At 38.6% G+C, this 17939-nt stretch overlaps 1 protein-coding gene across 1 annotated transcript in view; it reads right to left on the bottom strand.

Annotated features, from left to right (window-relative positions):
• The window catches only part of ELP2 (elongator acetyltransferase complex subunit 2), a 61743-nt gene extending 51704 nt beyond the window's left edge, over window positions 1–10039 (bottom strand). Inside the window, exons 1-4 of the mRNA XM_015820077.1 lie at window positions 9908–10039; window positions 7091–7169; window positions 3554–3624; window positions 754–910 (exon numbers count right to left, since the gene is read on the bottom strand). Coding sequence (XP_015675563.1) covers window positions 754–910; window positions 3554–3624; window positions 7091–7169; window positions 9908–10039 — 439 coding nt within the window. The remainder of the gene's footprint in view (window positions 1–753; window positions 911–3553; window positions 3625–7090; window positions 7170–9907) is intronic.
• Window positions 10040–17939: the final 7900 nt, after the last annotated feature.

Here is a 17939-nt window from a genome sequence, read left to right as displayed (position 1 = left end):
CTTGTCAGCCAAGCAATGCAGGGAGACTCATTGGGGGAAGGGGAGGGGGAGGATTTCACCTTTTCTTCTCTCCAAAACCATAATTAATTGCCAGCTGCTATCTTGCTTCAAGTCCACACAAAGTCAAATAAGTCGGTAGGAGGTCTTTGGGCTAGAGCAGAGTTCTCCAACCTTTTCGGCTTGGGGGATTGCTGGAGGGGAGAGGGGATGGTTCCGCGCGAGTGACAGGCAAGCATGCACGGTCTCAGCTAAATTCGCACGAGCAGCGGGTATGCATACCTGCCGCTTGCACAAAGGGAGTGTGCGCACATGCTCGTCTGCTGTTCACGCAAGTGGGGATGCGCACAGGCTTGTCCACCACTTCCGTGGGCCAGTTCCGAATGGCTCAAGGCCAGGAGGTGGGCCATAAGCCCAGTGGTTGTGGACCCCTGGGCTAGAGCCTTCTCTTAGCTCAGGGGTGGGGGACCTTGACTCTTTTATGACTTGTGGACTTCAACTCCCAGAATTCCTGAGCCAGCCATGCTGGCTCAGGAATTCTGGGAGTTGAAGTCCACAAGTCATAAAAGAGCCAAGGTTCCCCACCCCTGTCTTAGCCTAATAAGGTAAGTGCAGTGAGGCACATTGGGCAGGGTAAGGTGGAATATATTTTCCTCATACACAAAAAGTGAAGCAATCTGGAATATGGGGGCCTTTACTTAAGATATTCTTTGACACATGGTACCTTCCCAGAGCAAAGGAAAAAAAAACTCTTACCTTCTGTTCCTTCTCTGGACCAAATTTTGACAGTAGAATCTGAAGCTGCAGAAGCTATTAGTAAGCTTGATCCTACTGCGTTTTCATTTCTCATGTAAACGGCATCCAATGCACAAATTGCTTCGGTGTGACCTTCAAGGTGGACATCATTCACAAGCTAAACAGAGAATTATAAAATTACAAAGATGAACAACCCTGCAATTCAAGCTTACACTGTCGTGCGATGGCACAATTTTCAACTTTGTACAGCCATGGAAATAACTGGAATGTAATACAAGTGTAACAGTGAAATTTGAGCAGAGAGAATAAGTAACTCTGCATCCATGTGCTCAGTTTTTGCACTCAATTAGAAGCCATGTTCCCTACACAGTTTTGATTTGCAATTTAAGTTGGACTTTATATTAGACTTTGCTAGGGTAAAAACTAACATTTTACTGCGCTCAAAAAACAAAAGGATATTTGTTCAATACCTTTCTGCAGCTATTCTAAACGTTTCGATAGCATATTGAATTAAAGGCAAGGAGAAAAGTAGCACTGATTTCCTAATTATAATAATCTCAGACCAAATGTTGGCTAAGTCGTTTAATGTATCTTCAAAGAGTTTCCAACGTGCCATTTAGATAAAATATGCTTTTTTTTAAATAAAACCTTATTTTTTTAAAAAAAAACACTAAATACTTCTCATCAGTTAATGATGCACAGGATTGTTTTTTTTAGTTGAGTGGTGTATGTAAAAAAATTGCATAATATTTTTCCAAACACATGTTAACCAACCATATTATTATATTATCTAACAACCATTAGAGTTGGAGGAAATCATAAATAATGGAAGAAAGCGGAAAATATTAAAAATGATTGTGGAATATTTTCCATATATGTAAGAGTCATATCCTTCATTCTCTTAAAATAATTTCTAAAAACAAGGTAGGGAGGAAGTTTTTAAAATAATACTGTATACAATTTGGATGCTTATAATTACTATATACAGTGGACAACTTTTCATTCAAGGATGAGAATGTTTCTTCCTTCAGGGACCAAAAAAAGGCAAAAATTTGGACTTTCTCTCCTTGATTTAGAGACTGGTGGCTTTGTTTTTGTCCTTTACTGGGCCTCAAAGTACAGGTACTCCTCGACTTACAACAGTTCATTTAGTGACCGTTCAAAGTTATAACAGCATTGAAAAAGTGACTTACAACCATTTTCACAGTTATAACCTTTGAAGCCTCCCCATGCTCATGTGATCAAACTTCAGATGCCTGGCAACTGGTTCATACTTATGACTGTTGCTGTGTCCCAAGGTCATGTGATCACTTTTTACAACCTTCTGACAAGCAAAGTCAATGGGGAAGCCAGATTCACTTAACAACCAGGTTATTAACTTATCAACTGCAGTGATTCATTTAACAACTGAGACATTAGACCAGTAATCAAGAAGCAAACAACAGCCCAATCAAGGAACTGCCAAATAACAGTAAACAACAGCCCAATCAAGGAACCACCAAGATCTCTCCCACCAACACTGACAGGGCAAGCCACCAGAATATAAACTGAGAGCAAACCCCACTCCCTACTAGCACTGACAATGTTGCCTAGTTTGGTAATGAAACATCTGCAAGAAAACAGCCAAGCTCAGAGAGCACCAACGGACTCACAGTTCAATCCTGAACTATAAATATTCTCTTCTATCAGCATAATAAACGGTGTCACATTTCATAATCCAACAGTAGTATTCCTGTCATTATAGAAGAAATGAAGCTGTTCTCTTAGGCCAGGGGTCTTCAAACTTAGCCCTTTTATGACTTGTGGACTTCAACTCCCAGAATTCCTCAGTCAGGCACGCTGTCTGAGGAATTCTGGGAGTTGAAGTCCATAAGTCATAAAAGGGCCAAGTTTGAAGACCCATGTCTTAGGCAGCAGTTATATCTCCCCTTGTTGCTATAGCAGCAGGTAGCGTTTAAGGATGCCAATAGCTTAAAAACTCACTTTTTTTTTCTTTCCCAACATTTTAGCAGGTTCCAAAGTAAATAAGGCTGCAGTATTAAGGCTGATTATAGAGGATCATTCTTTTCAAAGAGTGAGAATATTTTTGTACTGTAGCTTCGGCAAACTATATTTTGAGATTTCATGTAAGCATAGCATGTGGCACTAATTACATAGTTCAGGTATCAAAGAATCAAAGCATCATTTTAGAAACGTTTTTAGTTCTTTATGCTGCAAACACAAGCTTTTAAGGAAATCTGTTTAGATTTTTTTCCTTTTACATTAAGGACAAACATTTGTCATATTTGTCATAGTTCAGACTCTTATACAGGCAATCCTAATTTTAGTGACTGCCTTGTTTAGAAACTGTTCACAGTTACAATGGTGATGAAAAAGTAACTTTTGAACCAATCCTCACATTTATGATATCTGCAGGTCCGTAAAGCAAAGGAATGCTTTAAGTAAGGTCATAAGCACAGCTGCGGTTTCACTCTGTGACCTCTTCACTTAACAACCAAGTTACCAGTCCCAATTGTGGAGTTAAATGAGGCCTACTTGTATAACTGTATTTCATTTCATAGTGTTTCTCACGATGAAATAAAATTTGAACTTGAATGACAGCAATAGATCTTTTTACTTTGTGTACACTGTTTAATACAACACAATTGGAGCTTTATATCTTTCATAATACCACAAAGGAGATAACATCAATTTAAGAAATTTTGGTTTGGTTTCGTATCTCGCTCAACTTATTTTTCAAAAGTCATGTATACAAGGTATACAAGACATGGTCTTCACTTACCATGATATTTCTACATACCTTCTCATTTTGAATTTCCCAAAGAATAAGAACTTTGTCTGACCCGCCAGATATTAATTCCGTTTCAGAAGCTATTATACAGAAGGATATAAAAAGATTTAATAATGCCGGTCAAAATTATTTTACTCTGTATCTAAGCTGCTCTTTGTAAATAATGGTAGTTGTTTTTGCTTTATTTTTTCTTATCACTTCCAAATGAAAAAAAATAGGACTCTCACACTCTAAGGATAATAAATCAACATTTCCCAGCTTTATTCTCTGCAGAAAATTAATTCTCAAAACAGTTAGCCACTATATTTTATAGTCATGTTACCTGGTAATTTTAAAATGATTCCAACACATCTGGAGTTTAACAGATTGAGAAAGGCTATAATAAATCCTGAACAGAATCTCACAAATTTACTAGAATAAAATTTATTCCTTCTGCTTTTCACTAAACAGATGATCTCATTCCTTTATATAGAAAAATACGCAGAGGTTTACTATATACTTTTTCACAGTGCCTTGCTTAAAGTGCAGTGATTACTCACTGCAGACTTCCATTTCATGAACTATAGCAACACAAAAGTTGCTGTTTTCTCACAACAACAACCCACCAAATGAAGTGGAAGAAGAGATGCCAAAGACCATATCAGAGCTTCTAGAGCAGCTGACCCCGACCTTTTCCAGTTCTGCGGACTGGCTGGTGATAGTGGCATGGGGGGGGAGGAGATGGTTCTGCACAAGTGGCAGTCATGTGTGCGCACGCATGTGAACAACTCCATTTGCACAAGTGGCGGGCTTCCCATTTGCGCAAATGGAATTTCACATACTCGCCTGCTCATTGCTTGCGTAGTCCGGGGGTTGTGGACCCTTCTTCTAGAGCATCAATATTGCCATCTGTTGGTGATTTGTAACATTAGAGGCATTACTTTTCATTTAATCTCTCTCTCTCTCTCTCTCTCTCTGTGTGTGTGTGTGTGTGTGTGTGTGTGTGTGTGTGTGCGTGTGTGTTTGGTATGGATTATAGTCTTCTCAGCAGGTATTTTATTTATTATGTAATAGATTTATATACATTAAATCAAATCAACTTACATCTTTTCCTCATTTTCCATTCATAAGAATGATATTAATAGGAACAGATTCTTAGTTCTATTGGTTAAAAGCTTCTTAGCTGGCACCCCAAGAATCACAAAAGAAGAATCACAAGAATCACAAGAAGAATCACAAGAATCACAAAATAGGTCTTCAGTATTAAGCTGTTAAATGTAGCATTTTAACCCATTGCAGAATAGGTCATGTGAATTGAGAGTTGCTATCTCCTCTGCAGGATTCCCTAATCTTTTTTACCTGACAGAATATTGAGAGCATACTTGGGGAATTCTTCAAAATTTGGGGTGGTCTTATGTCTTGTACATTCATACAATGGCTGTTGTGGACAGTTTAACAAGTTACAAAGCACTATTTTACTGGAACATTGCTTCCATATAATCTATATTCCTTTTTTTAAAAAAAATGTGTTTATTTATTATCTTAACTTTATTTTTATAAATAACTCAAGGCAATGAACATGCTTAATACTCCTTCCTTCTCCTATTTTCCCCATAATAACAACCCTGCAAGATGAGTTGGGCTAGTCATGCCTAAGGTGGGACTAGAACTCCTGATCTCGGGGGTTTTTGTCTAGCAAATTTTCTTGCCTTACGCACTAGATCACACTGGTTAACTAGAGATTACTTTCTATTTTCTGATTATTTTTCCATATTTCCAGGAAGGTCTACACATTTCCAGTTGAAGTATTTGGGCTTCAATTAACTGAATGTTCAAGAGACCATCTGAGGTCAAGAAGCACTACTAGAAATAAAAATATCACTGGCAGCTTGTTTTGTAATATTCCATCACTCTTTTTTAATGAAAAACAATCATATGGACAGGAACTTTGGCAGGTCTTCCTCAACATAAAACAGAAGGATTACCAAGTAGCTTGATTAAAAGTATTAAGGCCAAAGTATGCAACTGATGTCAAATTCTTCTAGAATCACACTAAATCATCAGTTTGATTTATTAATGAAGCCACTGAACACAGTAGAGAAGTAAATTCGGATATATAGAAGTATCATTCCAATTTCTAAATTTCTAAGAGGTTTCAAGCATTATTGGCCTAGATCTTGAAAAATGTATATACTTCAGGAATTCATTTCGAATGTACAAATGTCCAACAGAGGGCACTCATACAACAATACAATAACACTGGCTTTTATGGATCAAGGGAGTGAAGGGACATCAGTTAAAGCTGTTAATGTAAATTTTAGATAACTGATAAATAAATAACTGTTTTGGAAACAATAAGTTTGATCATTATTTCAGAGTGCATTCAAAGTGCATATTATGACAGTCCAAGGTCAAATCAAGGCTTTCTGGCTGTCATTATAACCCAGATAATATTTTTGAGAACTTAACAGAAAAAAAATCTCTACTCTGTACTCAAAACTTATCCAATTAATTATGCATGTTTAAAATATTGAGAGTTACATAAATTCCATAATATGTTGGACCAGGACATTGGATAACCCAGTCTGGTGTTAATATTGAAATAATGTATTATGACCTTGGTTTATGCTGTTTTATTATGTGTCTGTGTGTTTTTGTTTTGATTATGCACCATCAAGTTGGTGTTGTCTCAAAGATCATATAGGTTTTTCTCCATGATGATCTGTCCCTGCCCTTTCAGATCTTCATGTTTATTATGTACTTTCTTCTATATTTAAATTGTACATTAGCCACTCAGAATTGCAATCTGTGAATTGAGCACTCATAGAAATTGCATGAATAAAATAACATGAAATAAATCTTTCTAGAACTTCCCACTGCTTTCCCCAAGCTTTGCCTGATCTTCATCTTCATCAGCCTGCCTGCTCTCTTCCAGTTTCCATGTGCTCCCTTTCCACCCTTACCCAGTCTTTCACTTGGTGGAAGGCTACAGCTTTTTCCTTTAAAAAAAAAGATATTGTTGACTTATGGGGAAAAAAGGCAGCACATTTTTCACTATATTTCTCTGGGACAAAATGAACAAAAATGCCATTTATATTAGCAGAGAAGACTATGACACAGTCTCTGTATCATAGCTCCCTCTAGTGATAAAAATACATTTTTTTTCTTTTTTGTTATTATCACATAGCCTGCCAAATTAATAAAGTTAAATTTTAAAAATGAAATAATAAAATATAATATTGAAAACCAATAAAATAAAATAATATTGAAAATCAATACAATACAATAAAATATGTATATATAAATCTGTCTTTGTTCTTTCTTGGAGTGTAGCATTTACCTGAAAAATCCAAAGCTTGGTGTGGCTTTTAGCTCAATGGAAATTTGGCTGAGTGCAATGTATCAAGGCTATCATGGTTTTTTTCAGGGTTTCTATTTACAGTGCCTTTATAAATGAACACAAATTTTAAATTCTCCACCAGCATTTTCTATTATTCTACAGTAGATACAAAGTAGAAGTAGTACAAACAGGCAAATTCTTTGTGGACACATTGATACTATACTTACATCCATCTTTTCTTTGAACCCATTTAACACAATTAATTCTGTCAGTATGACCATTCAGTGTTCCCACTACTTTTCTTTTCTAGAGGAAAAAACATACATATAAGCCAATTATAAAAAGGAATTAGGGAAATTTTGTTCTTCAGGGGAAAAAAGTGAATTGCAGAGACACTGTGTTGAAATAGTATCTATTTTTTCAAATGGGCAGAATAGCCTGGGAGAATACTGAGTAAAATATCAAATATTTCAATTACTCAGGAATTCTCTACAATCATCTATCAGGCATTAACAAAGCAAAGCAATGCAGCATTGCTGTACATACAGGGATTTCAGGATGAGTGACACGTGCATATCTGTTACTGTAAATATTTGTCTATCATAAATCATATCCATGACAGCTTATGACTCACAAATAAGGAACTGGATTTATTCAGTTCATTTGGCTCTTGATTTGTGCTAAGTGGAAACCCAGTTATTGTGATTTGTCAACTCAGTATTATGTAAATTAACCACAGTGGCTTAAACAATCCCTGGCTAAGAACATTGGAAACAAGGATTTTGCTTTCTGAACATTTTTGAGCGTATTTTATAGATTTTTGGCTGCAAATCACAAAAATAACCTGTAATTTAACTCAGAATATAATGTTTTATAGAAATCTTCTGTTTTTAAACAAGGGCAGTGTATATTCTTTAGTACCTGTTGGCTTTGCTGCACACATGAAAGAAACACACAAAAACATGGAACTGTTGAAGCACATCCAGTACCCTAAGTATAACCAGAATATCTGTAGAAATCTAAGAGTAGTGATTCTGCTTCTTGGAATGCGGTTAGGATACACCAGGTCCTATTGTTATATATGTGAATGGGATAGCTGTGCAAGAGAGTCACATTACATTAAAAAGAAATGGCCATTCTGAAAGAATTTGGTTCCAAGACAGAAAAGCGTGGCACATGAACCACTTTTTGACCCCAAAAAGGTATTTTTGCCTCTGTGTCACATAAAACTCAGACTGATGAAAAAATTTGTGAAAGAGATGAACTGAAGGTTTTCGTTATTTGAGACAGATGTTTCCAGGAATAATTGATGCATTTTTGTTGGTCCATAGATCAGATACCTCATCAATGACAAGCGGTCTGAAGATCTGTTAGTGGAGCGAGAGAAAACTGCCTGGAAAGCATTCAAAGATGTTGTTGAGAATTTTCTTGGCAGCTACACAGCACCAAACTACATTCAGCTGTCTGACAAACTTACAGCATACGGGACCATGAAGTGAAACATGTCACTGAAGATTAATTTTCTGCATTCACACATGGACTTTTTTCCTGAAAATCTAGGTGCAGTCAGTGACGAACATGAAGAAAGGTTTCGCTAGGGCAGCGGTTCTCAACCTATGGGTCGCGACCCCATTTGGGGTCAATCGACCATTTCACGGGGGTTGCCAAGCAAGGCTGTCCGCCATTTTTTTTGTCCGCCATTTTTTCCCCCTTTTCCGGCAGGTGCCTTACCTCCCTTGGGCTGGGCCAGCTGGTGGTCGGCCTGCTCCGTCTCTGCTGCTTGCCAGCTACGCCTCGGCCGGCGCAGGGGGCGGAACCACGCATGCGCGGCGCTCCCGGGCAGGGAAAGTCCTCGACTTACGACCGGTTGGGTAGTCCTCGACTTACGACCGGCTTAGTCCTCGACTTACGGCCGGTTTAGTCCTCGACTTACTACCAGTTTAGTCCTCGACTTACAACCGGTTGGGGGTCGCGGCATTAAAAAGGTTGAGAACCACTGCGCTAGGACATTGTCACAATGGAAAACCAGTATCAGGGCAACTGGAATCCACCAGTGTTGGGGGACCATTGTTGGACATTGCACTACAGTGCTACATAGCAGCCTGACTAACAATTCTGTTCATCTAACCAACTAATAAAATGATAATGTATTGGAAATAGATATCTTTCCATCTGTGTATACAGTGGTAGTACCATGAATGTGCCTTATGATTTGGAAGACCCAGAATTTTATTGCCTTTCTGCTCTGAAGTTCACAGACTGATCAAGTTCACAAACTGATTAAAAAACAGAGGGAATTATTTGCATGGCAAGCTGCTTCTGGCAAAGAGAGGTTAAAACACATACACTGTTTATTAAGTTCAGCTGTCCTTAAGGTGAGCATTTGATGAAGGACAGCAGTACGGAATAAACAAAACATACACTTTTTTGTACTTTTTATCATTTTAAAATTTTTAATAATTATTTGTTGGTAGCTTTATTGTATGCCACTAAGAGTCACTTGGCTGTGAGATTGGCAGCTATATGAATATGATGAAATACATAAATAATGAGGATTAATTTTATGCATCCAAGTGTTGTGAACAGGTTATTGACCACAATAAAGGTAATGTTCTGCTACACTGTCATTTTATGCATGTCCCAAGAAAATTCTGTAATTTTTTATTATGTTATTATCCCGTTATTCCATAAACTCCAGAAATTGCCCCAGGTCTCTGACACCGTTTCATACCTATAACCAATTAACTACACGAAGAGAGCTTCGCCTTCCTCATTAAAAGCTCACTCGCCATTATCATCACTTTCGCCATTATCATCACTTTCCAAAGCAGAAACAAAGCAAGTCAGTTTTCCCCATTACTGGGAAGACAACCGACTAAGTTGCATCAAGACACCCAAGAAGAAGCAGGAATCAAATCGTCCTCCCCCCGCCCCCGCGCCTCTATCCCATAGCACGCCTCCAAAACACATGTTCAGGGAACGCGCTAGCTGAACGCAAAGAAGCCCTTCGGGGCCAAAATCCTCGACCTCCGTTCACAACTCACCTGTGGGTCATAGAGGATAACGGAGCAACAAGACCCGAACGCCAATAGAGTTCCTCTCCCCCAAGAAATCACTCCGGGGCCGGCACGGTTAGCGGAGCAAGCTACATGGCACACTTCTAAGGGAGCTGCCATTTTTCTCTCGCGTTCCAGTGCGATTGACCTCAAGCGGCCGCCGTCGAAAGACTTGTCCATAGAGCGGAAGCGATGAACTCTGTCGAGAGCTTTAATAAGACGCTCTGAAATTCGGAGTTTACAAACCTTCGATTACGTCATAGTTTTCGTGCTAATCTGTTCGAAAATTCCATCAGAGACTTGCTTTATGTCGTCTGTGGGTTTTTTTTTGTAAGGACTCTCCACCCCACCCCCATTTTTGGAATACTTCAATCCTACTGACACACCATTCTACTCTCATCTTGGAAACTAGTTGCCTTTCCATAGCCAAATTTATAGAAATAGGGCAGGTTGATAAACAATTGATTTGGAAAATTTTCAGGAATCCTAACGTTTCTGAGAATCGTCGGGAATTCCCTACTTAATCTAATCTCGCATGTGCAAGTAACTCAGTCTGACAATGCATGGGCAAAATAAGTCCGACAATGTATATTTTACCCTTCCCCGTTTTTAATTCTATTTTTAATTATATGTCTTTTATATGCTTTTATCGTTTATACCTGTAATCCATCCAGAGTCATTTGTCTAATTTTGATAAATAAAATAAATGGATTTGACAGATAAATGGGAAAGGAATTTTGCATACATCAAATGGTGAACGGATTTTGTGCCCACCTGCTTGCAGCAGCCCTAGCTCTTAACCTCTTATTTTCCCTAATACAATACAATCAGGTAGGTTTTGCTGAGAAAGAGTGACTGGTCGAAAGTCAGCTGGTCAGCTTTCATGGCTAACAGAGGACTAGAACTCATAGTCTCCTAATTTCTAAACCAGCACCTTAACAATTCCACCAGGCTCATTGCACAAATGAAGAAGCACACAATGACTTTTGAATAAACATACAAAGAATCGCATGACCTCCACTCAATCTGTTGAAAAAGAATTTTTAAATCCACTGGTCTCTGAGCAGATAAGGTTTTGATAAGGTTTGCTTATGGAATTGTCACAGAAAGTTGAAAATGAAGATCTTGTGATCATAACAGCTTCAGTAGCACTGAAGCATTTCTTTCCTAACTTTCTTAATTTTTTTTCCTTCTGGAGTCATGGGTTCCAGATTTTGGATGCATTCTGTAAGTCCATTTGAGGTATACTAGTTCAAAAATTGTTGCCCTGTGATGCATCATTTCAAGTAGTTGAAGGTCATGACGAGAGTTTTAGTAGTATCGATATAGACAGAATCTCCATTTTCTAACCGTGAACTGGTTACTTGCTATCTCAAGAAGAATATTTAGAGAAAAGGCTGGCAAATGCTGTTTCTTCTTCGGCTTCACTCTTATTTAGAAATAAAACTTCATTATTCTAGGACAGTCAATTGTTAATTTCTACATAATATTTCCCATGTCTTCAGCAACAAACCAACCAATTACAGACATAGATTCCTCCAGAGAACAAAGTCACTTTTTTGAGAGATGGCATCATTTTCTAAAAAAAGCCATGTAAAGTTTCTAATCCTGCCCTTTTTATTTGAAAGAATGCAGTCTTCCTACAGAAAAAAATATTTGGAGCCGTGGGTTTTCAAGAGTTTCTAATATGGAGCTGAGCCATTAACAGCACCTTATTGTGTAAATTCCACTGATTTGTGGTGGTAGACTTGAGTGGGAACTAAGCAACAGACATTGCTAAGCAACAGTTTCTGTTCTGGTTGAAAGATATTGACATGACAAGATGCAGAAATAGTATTACGGTGAATGAGAATGATGGCTGTAAAGTAGAATAGGCAGAAATCTTAATACATTCTAAGAAGAATCTTAGGCGTATGCATATTATTAATACCCACTGTTTACTCAAATGTGTTAGACATATTTCTGGAGAATTCTAATCAAGTAAGATTGCCAGCTTTTTCTGCTAGCCTGTTCGTAAGCATTTAATTGTAGCAGGATACCCAGAGAATTGGCAGATGGAACTTTTTATCACTTACACCAGGGGAAATTTCATTGAAATTATTGGTACAAGAAGAGGCTCTATATAATTTGATGCAAATTAAATACTAAAGGCAACTTAAACCCATCTGTTAAAAACCTTTCATCATGTGTTCGTTTCTACAAATTCAAATGCTCAAAACCCATTTCTGAACTATGTTCATGTTTTAACAGATATGGACAGGGAAAAGGAATTCCGTCCCTAATCTCTACAAATATATGCACATTAGCAGGATTTGTGATATTTTTCTGCCTATCTTTGTATCATTATATCATTGTCACTGTTTACTTTGCTTCTGGAATCAGGAGAATCTAATCTGCTAGCATCTTCTCTGCTATGCACATTGGCAAGAGACCAACAGGAAATCAGGTCAAGCATTCTATGCAACACACTTGATGGCTTTTTAAAGTCGATATCCAACAAATACAGAAAGTGATCATTTGCTAATTATGGTTGCCTGCAGTCTGTTAAAACATGCACTCAATCGTTCATGCTGGCAAGAGACAGCTTACTTTCCTGGAATAGAACATGCACTTAGTCAACAAGTTTAGACTATTGTTAGCTGCTTCTCTAACCAAACACTTCTTTCTATACAATTTCCTTAAGAGACTTAACATGTGTATATGCTATATTAAACCAAATCTCAGGATGTTACAGAATAACCTTGAATATTACAGTAAATGGATAATTTAGTATTATTATTAGTATTATTTGTTAAATGTTAACAAATGTTTAAAAATGTTTTCTAAAAATCTTTAATATGGCAAACTTTAATTTCTTTAGCCAGATTGCAGCCCTTTATATATTCGATGGATGGGATGTTTTATGATGGCAGAAGTACTTTTAGTTGGAAGCATCTTGTTAATTAATGTCAGTAATGGTTAATTTTCTGGAGTTTTATATCTCAGCCTCTATTAAAATGCTAAGTTAACAATCAGATTACCAATTTTAATTTGATCATCAAATGCTGCTTCTTCTTCCCATTTAAGACACACAACATCATTCTCAATATTTAAGACCGAGCAAAGCAATAGAATGAAATAATTAGGGTGGCTGTAAAGCATTAAGAAAATTATTCTTGTGGAGAATTATTCTTGCCTTTTTCATCTCTGTTCTCTATATTTTTGTTTATTATATTATGATATTTATTATATTTATTGTAAGATTTATAGTCTACACCAGGAATGTCCAACCTGTGACAGCTAATAATACAGCTCCACACATCATAAATTTTATAATGTGATTTATATTCATCAACTCTGTGTGTGTGTCTATACAGATACCCACATATATATACATGCATACATACATACAATTGCTCTTCACTCAAGGCAAGCCAAATGGTTGGCCCCCCATGGTCTATATGGTTGTCCAGCTAACATGTGACTCTGGGTCTCTAACAATAAAAAACAATAATAAATAGAAAAAATATTTGTCTATTACATCCCTCATATAAAACATTACTCCAAAGATCCTCAAGACTGATCTTTTGTGCTTCCTTTTTGAGGTTAAGACACATTTTAATGTCTCCATGCACATTTTTTTGTTAGGGGAATAATTTCCAATCGCCTTCTGAAATATCTTTCTTACTTATGGTTTCCCAGCTTAGCCAGCAGCCCTGAAATTCCACCATTTAATTAGGTCCAATCCTGCTTAATGCCCAAGATTAGCCAAAGTTGGCTAAATATTTCTATTTGCCATCATATGCTTACTCTAATGGTGCATGTGACTTTGTGGCATTAAATATTTTGGTTGCATATTTTGAATATGTAAATGTTATCACTTAAATATATCTGGTGGCCACAAAAAGATGCTAGGTGAGAAAAACTGCTTTCTTGATTTGACTGCAAATCTTGATTTCATATATACATATATTGTTTGGATTTATTGTATGTTTGCAGCTGTCTGCGTAATTGTATCCAATGTTTTTTAAAAATACTATGTAACCACACAATTTGTTCATCTCAGACCAAAGCGGCATTTAGTAGTCACCCCACAATATACTCATAAGAAATTTTATTCTGCTATCAATAGGATTAAAGCCTTATGAACAACTAAAGCTGAGGGTTTTGATTTTTCAAACAAACAAAATAGCCCTAGGTATGAAATTGTTTTGCATGTATCTTCTAATCATGCTTATTTATATATTAAGTTCTTTGTCAGAAGCTCAAACTCCTGTTTTCACTTTCAAAGACCACTGAACCCTTTCTTTTAATGAAATTGTAGCAAAATACAAGGCAAAGACAGTTGCTCTTCTGGTTGCTGCTGAACTACCGTTCCAAGACTTCCTTACCATTGGTCAAAATAGAATTGGTGAGATATATAGTTCAGCGGTATAGACCCTTATTTCTGCAATTTTATCTAACATGAATTTTATCATGTTTAAGGCCAAAGTAAGAAATGACAACCTCCTTGCTTGTCCTTCTATCTCTACGGTACATTCCATTCTAAATAGGTACCCATTTTAAAGAACCCTTAGTACTTCTTTCCTACTTTGGAGAAGGATGCTTATGATTGATATATATTTGGCAGGAAATTCTTAAGAAGATATAAAATATAATTTTTCACTGACAAGCTGTTGTCCCATCTCTGAAAGCACCAATATGTTTATACTTAATCTATTGAGGTTTGCAGATCTTTATATCATAAAGAGTGCAAGTGCAATAATAAGACTTTACTTAGCACATTTAAGAACCTCTTTATTTCATTCATCTTGCCCACTATAAAAAAATCCAGCCTGCTTTTAAATGTTAGACAGTACTTTGGAAATTATAAATACTTCAGTTATCTAAAGAAGGAATTTCATAAAGAAGTAATGAAAAACATAACCTCATTCCTCTGAACTGATCTGATAAGGTGGTATTAGTTTTAGAACTGTTGATCATCGTGACTTGTTTTCTTTTCCCTACAGCATGTGGAATATTACAACATTTATCTCTCTTTCAAATCAAAGCAGCACCTGAGAATGCCAGGCATAGCTTATTTATGGGATGTTTGAACTTAAAGTCTGTTTCTTCTTTTAAGGACATTTTCTAACATTATCTCTTTCACATTCCTTTCTCTGCCTCTTTTTCCTAATAACGTCTCTTAACCCAGGGCTTTTCAACCAGTGGTACGGGTACCACCTGTGGTACATTGGCACCTGGCAGGTGGTACGCGACCATCCTATAAAAGTGATAGCAGGGGAGGGGAATGAGCTGAAACGGTGGCAGCACCGCACAAGCCTGAGCGAGAGACGGCTGGAGCTGCAGGGCTGTCAGGGCTCAGCGGAAGCGCCAGGATCAGTGCCGCTTTCCAGCTCATCGGTGCTTCTTTGGGGCTGTCAGGGCTCAGCGGAAGCGCCAGGATCAGCGCCAGGCTCCAGCTGGAGCTCGGTGCTGATCCTGGCGCTTCTGCTGAGCCCAGAGGCGCCGATCAGCTGGAATGTTGCAGCATCTCCAGGGTCTTGTGATTTACATTCAGATGCTTGGCAACTGATTCATATTTATGACGGTCACAGTGTCCCAGGGTCATGTGAAGTGACCAAAACCTGCGGCAACCACCCAGCAGACGGGAGGAATAAAAACCAAACACCCCCCACCCCACCTCCGCTGCCAGTCCTCAACAGAAATGCTCACAACAATGAAAACCTCAAACAGGAGGAAGAGCGCCGCTGGGTGGGCAGGCAGGTGTCTTGCTTGGCTGTGGCTTGGGGACACTTTTTTCAATGCCATTGTAACTTCGAACAGTTATTAAGCGAACTGTTGTAAGTCGAGGACTACCTGTACTTTATCACTTTGTTCCTTTTTTTTGGGGGGTCATTAAGTTTTTGACACCTTGTTAGGCGACTGGTGGTACTTGGATGTTGCCATATCCTAAAAGTGGTACAATGGGTGAAAAGGTTGGAAAGCCCTGTCTTAACCTCTTGGTTATACTATATAGAATATGATATGAAATGTATAAAGGTGTTACTGAGACAGCAGAGGGTTAGAGATTCTAAAACAAACAGCATACAGCCGAAGTATATACCATTTGTGAATGAGGTGTATTAATCTCCCATCCTATTCCAAGGACTTAAATGACAAAACAAGCATCATTACCATGTGACACTAGCATTGCCTCTTTTGGACATGTGCATAGACCTTGCACTGTAATAGCACAACAATCGTTTTGCCTTTGGCCCCCATGCCCTTCCTACAAACTGACCCCATCTGATTCCTGTTTCCCATGTTTTCCTGTTTGTTAAATAAAAATAAACTCCTGATGTATGTTTGGGGTATAGTCTCAGAGCCATGGCATCTCTAACTTGATCCTGGCGCATTCTCTGGAGTGGGGTAGGGCCAGGAGAGATACGGAAGCCCTATCGTAGCCAGTCTGCTGTGGCAATCAACAATTTTATTGAGTATTCTACTATCAAGGATAACAAGATGTGTTTTCTCCTGTGGTATCTTGGTACTCAACTGCTTTGAAATTCAGTGAACTTAGTACTCAATGTATTTTGATGCGAAAATTTTATCCTGGTACTCATCGCTCCTTGGTACTCAACACACAAGCTAGAACTTGTCAGTGACTCACTACATTATTCCTTATGGAAAACATTTGTTTGGTGCTCATTGTTTTTGGTACTCATCGCACCTCCTGGAACCAATTAATATTGAGTATATTCATGTCACTAGACATGTGGACTTGCTTTGAAAGATCTACCCAAATTATTTAAAAGGGCTTTTCTTTTGTACCCTTTTCAGAAATTTCCAAGAATGTTTTTATTGTCCCCATCCTAAGATATTTGTCTTGTTTTTAGAGACAGGAGATGGGTAAAATCTGTATTTTGGCTTTCCTGCAAATTGTAGTTAATTTCAGGCAAAAACTAATGAGCACCCATAATATATTGCCACCAGAACCTACCTGTCCTTGCAGTTATGTTCCAGGTGTGCTAGAATTTCTGCAACCCCCCATAATAATTATTAAACCACTAAAATACATTATTAATAAGCTACAGCCTATATTTAGAAAATGATACTGTACTTTCTCAGACAATGGGTGGCAGGCCCGTAGTTGAATATAAACCTGAAACATATTCTCACAAGCCACAAGGGACAATAGGGCAATGATTCTACTACGGAACCAGATCCTTCAACAAACCTAGATGTCTATTTTGCCCCCGCATCTACATTAACAGCACTATCACAGGCCCCCAACAAGTACACAAGATTACAAATGTCTTCCCGTGCCCCTTCTCTAATAAGATATAGGCCAGTGATGGCAAACCTTTTAGAGACCGAGTGCCCAAACTGCAACCCAAAACCCACTTATTTATCGCCGAGTGCCAGGTGGGCGTGGCGCACTGGGTGGGCGTGGCTGTGGTGGTCATGGCAGACTGGGTGGGTGTGGCCAAGGTGGGTGTGATCACCTCGATGTTGCTCCTGGGAGGGACGCCTGTGGGGGCCAGGCAGGGTTGGGGGAGATCCAGGGGGTCTCTGGCAGGTGTGGCGGTGGATAGGAGGCTCGTCCTGCTGGGTGAGGCGAGGCAAGGCGAGACAGGCTGGGGGTGCCATTGTCACAGGGCAAGGTGAGGCAGGTGCCGGGGCGGCTGCTGCCTGACACCATCAGCCGCTGCACACAGAGGCCAGTGAGTGCATGGGTACTGGGATGCATCTGGCCATGTGGGATCTCGGCGAGTTAGCGGGCGGCTGGTTGAAGAGCGACAGTTGCCATCTCTGTGCGTGCCCACAGAGAGGGCTCTGAGTGCCGCCTCTGGCACACGTGCCATAGGTTCGCCACCACTGATATAGGCCATCATGTGCCAGCAATGCACATAGAATTCTACATAGGCAAAGAGGTCAAATTTTGTGCAAAACAATTAATGGGCATGTTTGATTTCAGGCCCAAAACAAACACCAGAGATTTCAGCCTTCCAGGATACTCACTATATGGCAGACATCAAAGTGCCCATTTTGAAAAAAA

The sequence above is a fragment of the Protobothrops mucrosquamatus genome, unplaced genomic scaffold (assembly GCF_001527695.2).
Source record: "Protobothrops mucrosquamatus isolate PMUCROS unplaced genomic scaffold, P.Mucros_1.0 scaffold1054, whole genome shotgun sequence".
In the NCBI taxonomy this organism is placed as follows: domain Eukaryota; kingdom Metazoa; phylum Chordata; class Lepidosauria; order Squamata; family Viperidae; genus Protobothrops; species Protobothrops mucrosquamatus.
Note: the sequence above shows the minus strand (reverse complement) of the source record. Positions and strands in the feature narration are given on the sequence as shown.